The sequence below is a fragment of the Protobothrops mucrosquamatus genome, unplaced genomic scaffold (assembly GCF_001527695.2).
Source record: "Protobothrops mucrosquamatus isolate PMUCROS unplaced genomic scaffold, P.Mucros_1.0 scaffold328, whole genome shotgun sequence".
Lineage (NCBI taxonomy): Eukaryota > Metazoa > Chordata > Lepidosauria > Squamata > Viperidae > Protobothrops > Protobothrops mucrosquamatus.
In genome coordinates this window covers 32999-40689 of record NW_015386667.1, presented here as the reverse complement: position 1 = coordinate 40689, position 7691 = coordinate 32999, and the positions used below count along the sequence as shown (strand labels likewise).

General features: G+C 43.9%; 1 protein-coding gene across 1 annotated transcript; it reads left to right on the top strand.

Moving 5' to 3' along the window:
• Positions 1 to 3311: 3311 nt before the first annotated feature.
• LOC107286824 (ubiquitin-conjugating enzyme E2 E3-like) lies at positions 3312 to 6835 on the top strand (the record flags this gene model as incomplete). The annotated part of the gene is made up of 3 exons (XM_015815255.1): positions 3312 to 3378; positions 4204 to 4397; positions 6785 to 6835. Coding segments are annotated over exons 1-3 (305 nt in total), but the record flags the coding sequence as incomplete, so codon positions are not given.
• Between the last annotated feature and the right edge of the window lie 856 nt (positions 6836 to 7691).

Below are 7691 nucleotides of genomic sequence, written 5' to 3'. Positions count from 1 at the left end.
ATAGAGCTGGAAGGGGCTATTTAAGCCATTGAATCCAACCCTTTGCTCTCGGCAGGATCCGAAAAACTGAAGTATCGCAGCAAATTTGTATCCAGCCTGTCTGTAAATATCCAGTGTAAAGAATCCCACCACCTTGCAAGGAAAGTATTTATTTCAAAGTTCTTCCCATTTGGTCTGGATTTCAAGGAGACTTACATAGGGAGGCCTCCCCATAATAGCCCAGTGGGAAGAGGATTGGGCAGACAGGAAGAGCCACTGGCTCAAGGTCTACCAGGAAATTCTGTGGTCGAGTGGAGATTTGTCCCTGGCTCTTTTCCATTCCCCCCTCACCACCACCCCCAGTCCAACAGCGCAACTGCTTCCTTGCATGGTAGTTCTATTGCTGAACTATTCTTGCCATTAGGCATATGTGTGCATGACATGTGAGCGTTCTTCACATTGGACGCAGCCTTTCATCAACAAGGATACTGAAGACAGAAGATGGTCTTTCATCCAATACCAGAAACTTCAGGGCCAGATCTTGGTGGAGAACCTGGAAGAGACATTCTGCAAGGCAGACTGAAAGAAGAGCGTGTGGGCTGGAACGTGGAGAAAAGTAGCCATGGGCATTCTCCTCCAGCTCAATCGTTTCAAAGATTTTTTCTTCTTCAGAGTAGAGACCTGCATATTTAACCTTCCCAACCAACACTGATCTGCAGTCTTACAACTACAAGTACAATCAGCAATGTTGCCAGTCTCATTTCCCTTGCAGTTTCCTGCTTCTTCCAAACATGTCTTCATTTTAAAGGGGGGGGGGGAAGGGGGGAAGCCTCAGTCAAGGCAAGAGTTTCTCTTTAGCTTGGGTCAGCCTGGATTGTATTTGTGTTCCACCTTTTCATTTTACTACAGAAAAGGAGGGAGGGAGGGAGGGAGCATGATGGATCCCATCTCGGGCTTCTGAATGAAAAGGTGTGGACGAAATGTAACAAATAAGAGGAACAGGCTTCTGCCTAGGAAAGTTGTGGCAGATTCTGTAGGGCGAGTTAGGCAGATTCTCTTGCTTTGGCCTAGCAAAATGGACCTATTCTTATATTTATCAGATCTACACTCTTCAATCTTCACTGCCGATTACTGGAGATATACTAATTTTTCCCCCATGTTTCTTTGAATTGCTACAGTCTAAAGAAAAAGCTGAAGTTCATCCTGTCTCATATGACTGTAGGAAACAGCTTTTCTGAGACACTTTCAAATGAGTTGAAACCCTTGGGTTTTCCATCTTTTGCTTCAATTTGGGGGACATGCTTTGGGGCCAAGCTGGAAAGTACACCATTACTTTGTGTGTCGAAAAGTGGCCAGACTTGATCCGTTGAAGCAGGTGTTAGGCTTAGCCCCACAATATTGTGCTGATTGCACAAACCTGACAATAGTTTGATTCAATAAACTTACCTTTGTTTATCCCTAAACTCCCCAATCAATATCTCCCAAACTTGACATTAGCATGAAAGACATCTCATTTGTATCATTGCTCTGACATTTTCAATGAGTTGCTTGGCTTTATTTCATGGCACATCCCAGCAGCGTAACTACTAACTCTGGCCCAGCAGCATATACCGCAGCTAGGCTTGTTTTCTAACAGGTTGAGCAATTTACTAACCCACCTGAACTACTTTTTTTTTTTTTTTTTGGCCTCGGCTCAGATTATCAATCCCCCACTCCTATTTGGTAGCTAGATCGAGAGAGATCCAGAAACAGCTAATTCCTCCCAAATCAATTTAATTGCCACTGCAAGGCAGCTGTCAACTCACAACAACAGATTCACGATTTCGTTCTTTACTGCCACCGGCAATATCCCCGTGTCTCCCCTCCGTGGCCCCCTCTTAGCTACCACCGCTGGCTACACATGGTGTAGAAGGCAAAAAAAAAAAAAAAAAAAGTGGTTGCGATGGGATAGCCGAAGAGTCCTTGCCCGGGCAAGGCCTAGGGTGCAAAACTTGAGATCCGTCCAAGCACATTTTGTCCACTGGGGAAAAGCACGCACCCTGCAAAGGTAAAGAGAGCGCGTGCGCGCGCCCCAGCCCACAGGGGGGCGCGCTCTGTCAGGCAGTGTAGGGAGCGAGCGCCCTCCCCCTCCCTCCCTGCCTTCCTCCCCCCCCCCGCCACCCTCCATTTGGAACTTTGCTGACTGCAAGGTTCTGAAAGCGAACGTAGCGACACACGGGGGGGGGGGGGGCGGAGGCGGTAGCACGTTCGATCCTTCCTTCGTTCCATCCGGCCTGTTCCTCGAGGGAGGGGAAGAGAGGGAGCACTCGATCCCCGGGTCCACGTTACCCTCTACCCCAACCGTGGGAGTCGCTTGGAGGAGGGGAGAAAAAAAAGAGGAGGCCTCGGCAGCGCCACCCTCCGGCCGTCGAGTCTACTGCGCCTCCCCCTTTCTCGCTCGCTCGCTCGCTCGCTCTCCCCCCACCCCCACCCCCCCGCTCCGACTCTCAATGTTCCACACTGCCCGGCCACAGAGCGTCCTCTGCTGCTTTATTTCCCCCCCGGCTGCTTCCATCCCCTCCAAGGACATTTTCTCCCCTTCCCTCCCCCCTCCATCCCTCCCCTCCGCTCTAACATCGGGACAGGACGCCAGCGAAGGTAAAGGAGAAAAGGGTTAGGTGGCTGCATCAGGAGCCTGGGCGAGCATGGTTGGGGGGAGGAGAGAGGAGGGGGGAGCGCGCGGGGGGGGGGCAGCGAAAGAGGAGAGATTGGTAGAGGGAGCTTTGTTCTTGTTTTCAGCGCTCGCTGCCTGGCGGTGGTCAGGAGAGCCAGAGGAACCGGACTGAGTTCACGCCTCACTTGGTGCGCACACACCACACTGGTCGTGGTGGAAAGCTTCCTACCATAACAGCCTCTCCATACCTCCTGGCTGGGAGCTCGGCTCTCCCTACAGAGCCAAGAGGAGGAGGAGGAGGGGAGGGGGAGGAGGAGGAGAAGGAGGGGGCGGCGGGGGGGGGGGGGGGGGGGGGGGGGGGGGGGGGGGGGGGGGGGGGGGGGGGGGGGGGGGGGGACGGCGACGCCGACGACAACGACGGGGTGTGTGTGTGTGTGTGTTTGTATGTGTGTGTGTGTGAAAGAGAGAGAGCGAGCGAGAGAGAGAGAGAGAGAACGAGGGCAAGGCTTCAGTTTTCTGCCCTGCTGCTGTAATTTTTGGACGAGGACCATCCTCCTTCCTTTTTTTTAATTAGACAATACAAATATTCAACCGCCTCCCGCCCACCCCCCAAATTCATCTTTCCTGGATATTTTTTTATTATTATTATTTTTTTTATTTTTAAGAGGGGGCAGGAAAAAAAAAATATGTCGGTCTGTTTTGTAGAAACTGATCAAGACTCGGTGGCGTTGAAAGCTTTCCAGAAGGTGCAGTTTGAATTATGCTTCTTTTTCTTCCTCCTCCTCCTCCTTTCTTTCTTTCTCTCTCTCTCTCTCTCTCTCTTTCTCTTTCCCTCCACCCCCCCATTTCCAGCCTACTCTGTAGTGACCAAATGTAATTCTTGTTGATGGCCGTGCCAACAGAACCCGAGCTGGCTGATTTCTGACCGAGAGAAAAAAAAAACATTGGGAGTCTGAAATAGCAAATCCTTTCCTGCTATTTAAATAACAAGGAGACGAGAGGGAGTGGGGTCATTTATTGGTTTGGTTTGGGGCCTCCCCGTGTGTAGAACAGCTCAAGTATTGTTATTGGCAATATATTGGGAGGAGGAGAATATGGTTGACTTGACTCCTTCTGCTCCAGTGTAAATATTTACAGGGCATTTGTGAGGTTTTTTGTTTTTGTTTTTTTAAAAAAGGGGGCAATGTTTATAGCGTGTCATGAGTTATTAATGCTTATACTTGAACACTTTGCTAAATTTGCCTCTCGCCTTTAAAAATTAAATGATTGATAGACTATCTGAAAAATTGTAGAGCTGAGCCTGTAAAATGAATTGAAATTTGAAAACAGAATATATATATATTAAAAAAGATCCTTCCTTCCTTCCTTCCTTCACTTACTTATGGTAACTGTTGCTCTGGTCTAGTCTATATCATGAAACTGAAACTTTTAAAAAGAATTGTTCAACCATTGAGTTGTAAGGGGGCCTGGAGTAATTCCACTCGGATTGAGTGGATTGCACTCCACTTAGTTAACTGATATTCTTTTGTCCCATTCCTTTCCTTTTGCTCCTTCCCCCAACATTTCCCAAGATGTCCAGTGATAGACAAAGGTCAGATGATGAAAGCCCAAGTACCAGCAGTGGTAGTTCAGACGCAGATCAGAGGGACCCACCAGCACCTGAGCCTGAGGAACAGGAAGAAAGAAAACCTTCTGCAACACAGCAGAAGAAAAATACCAAACTCTCCAGCAAAACTACTGCTAAACTATCTACTAGTGCTAAAAGGTAACAACTCCAAACACCTGAAATGTTGCTCCCTCCCTCTTTAGAGGAAAAGCAGGAGCAGGAGAGAAGCTTAATGAGAAGGCACTTAATGCAAAGGGGCAAACTTTTACGCTTTGATGAAAAGGCCTGTAATAAGAGATGGCTTTAAGGTTAGAATCTAGTTTCTGCAGGGCCTCTTCCTCAGATTTCTTTGGGATCTGTTCACCCAACCCATTTGCCAGGTTGAAGATTGGGGGGGGAGGTTTGTGTTGCCAGGTTGAAAATGTGGGGGGGGGGGGAGTTTGTGTAGGCAGGTTCTTCATCTGAGAACTACTACTATGGAAAGCAGATGTGATGATGTGGGCTGAAGCCCACTTTGTGAAGGCGATCCTCTTGCCATCTGCTGGGCTCTGGTTTAGTCCACTTGGCCCATGTGCATTTTTGCACGAGTGACACCTTGTTGATACACATGTTCATTCAGGCAAGGAGGCCCATTACCAAATTTCCATCTTTTATAGCTGTTTTGTGGGGGGGGGGCACCTTGAAATAATGACCCTTTCATTGGCTGTTTTATTTTCAGTTGAGTTTCTTTGGATACTCTGAAAAAAGGATGCTTTGCAAATTACAGGAATTCTGTGGTGGTTGTTTCTTTAGAGTACCCATGCAGGTTCATGTGGATGGGGTGGGGGAGTGGGATTTGTAGGTAATTGAAATGCAAGAAGGGCTATTATCTTGGCTGTCTCCTACCTTTGTGGTCTAGCAAGCTATTGATTTTCCTTTGATCTGGGAAGTTTCAAAAACTTGAGAACCTTCTACAGGTTGTCCCTAAGTGAACAATATCACCATCTGCATGCAGACTTTCTCACAGCTTTGCTTTCAAAAAGCACATGTGCTTTTAATTTTCTTTAAAAGCCATTTGAGTTGGGCAAGCTTGAAAAACCTTGAATCTTGCCTCTTTGGGGGTAACTGAGTAATCCCTTTTCCTAAAGCTCTGTTTCACCTAGGAATCCACATTACAATATCCAGTAGTCTATCTGTCAAATCACATCAGACACGTTTAAAAGTATTTTAAACTTATTTTGTTAAAATTAGTAGTAGTTTGAACACTTAAGTGGGCCAGTATGTTTGTGAGTAAAACATGTTGCTATCTAAAGTAGACTTTCATTAGGAATCTTAAAATATTTCATTGTACTTTAAGCTCTGCATGCATTATGTGAGAACAGTATTAGCTTTTACCAATTTCTCATTTAAAATAATGTACTAAATTGAGCACAATCAGACATAAAATGGTTACAATAAATTGTTTTTAAAAAAGGACATTAATCTTTTTTTTAAACAACTTCTAATGCATTTAAAGTAACTTGCCAGCTGCTGTCACAAAATAATTTGTACAGTATGTTTGTTGTGGAGAAAATGACTCCGAATGTTTTCCTAATATTTTATTTGGTGTTTTGAAATTTTATCCCCACTTTTTAGTTCCATAACATGTGTAAATTGTAGGGCACGAGTCTAAGTACTTAAACCTTATCTAGTTTATATCATAATGCATTTTCTATTAAAACAAAGCATAACTTGCCTAAAATTTTACAATCTTCAATATTTGTTTCCCCTAAAATATTTTCTTTTGGGAATCAGTTAGAGACCCTCCATCCTTTTGGTATCTTTTTGTTAAACTATAATAAAACTGATTAATTTTTTTAAGTTACTGACATATTATAGTTTCTGTCCAGGGCTGGATCCATCACTGATAATATCAGTATGTGTTTTATTGAACAGGGTCACTTAGCAAACCTTCCATACAAACATTGGGAGAGAGGAAAGAAAGGAAGGGGGAAACGTGCATCTAAAGTTATCACTAGATTTTGCTCTGATCACTTGACTGCATAGTTACGAAGTGAACTGAAATGTTAAAATTCACTGTCTGAAGTAGAGGAAAAAAATCCAGCCAAAAATATTTACTGTGTAATTGCTTTTGGCTGTAACTCATTTCAGTTATTGGTACAAAGTCATTCTGAAATCTGCTTGTATTTCCTCTTTCCCTTCCCTTGCCTCCCTTCCTGGTTTCATTTGCATATAAGATTTTTTTGTAATTAAAAAAAAAAGCCTTTATAAAAAATGGCTGAAAACTCCCTAAGACTCACTTTTCAGAAATCTCTGAAGGGATTCCTGCCAGGCTGAGGTGTAAATGCTCTCTCTGTTTACCATAACAGAGCAGGAAAAAAGCTGTAAAGTTTCTCTGTCCTGGGATTTGGGTTGTGCCTGTGAGAACAAAGAGGAAGCAGCCATGTTAGCAATACAGAAGGCAAAACCAATCTTGCATTTAACTGCATGGTGGTAGAGGGCAGTGTAATTCCCTGATTTATTCAACTGTCTCAAATGCTTTGTGCCTGTTCTCATTTTGCCAACAGAATTCAGAAGGAGCTAGCCGAAATAACTCTGGATCCACCTCCAAATTGCAGGTATGAGAAAATCAACTGGCCGGCCTTTGGGGGTGCTGATGCATTTGAGGGTGGGGGTGGGGTGGAATGAGGTGCAGATAAAAAAAAAAAGTTAAGGTGATTGGAAGATTGCTCAGCTACAGAAATGTGCCCGTTCTCCAGTATCTGTAGATGAATATAAGATAAAGCAGGAATTGTAAAAGGCAAGAGGAACAAGTGTCATCAAATGCTTTGACAGAATGCTTTGATTGTCAGTGGCACAGGGTAAATGTCATATATGTTGGAAATAATTGCCTTTGTTAACAAAGGTTTTCTTGTGCACATTTAAGCTAAATAGTGACGTGATCATGGATGTGATGTCTTAGTTTAGGACTTAGGAGATGTTGGATATTTGAGCTTATGAAAACTTGAACTTAACCTGCATTTGAGAAAAAAAAAAGATGTGGTTTCCCTCTCCAACTTCATGTTTTGGGGTCAGTTTCAAAGATAATTTATATTTCATGTTTTCAGATTGAATGACATTCTAGGATAATATAATGTAGAAATAATTTTATAGCTTTGGAGGAGATTGCAAATTGTTGTGATGATCATTTTGCACAGGAGAATTCTAAGTCAGCATAGGTGAATAATTCAGTTTTTGAATGAAAGAGTTGCTTAGAAATTCTTATATGCCAGTTGAGAAATACCCCCTCCCCCTTTTGAATATTAAGAGTATGCTGTTTTTTGTTTTAAAAAATTAGCAATGGGCTGCTTTAAAATTGCAGTTGTGAAATTTCCAGTGTTAGAAAATAAAGTTATTCAAGGTTGTGGCTGATACTTCTATTGATTCTTGTTCTTAATCAATTTGTTACGTACTACAGTTCTCACTGACCATTAT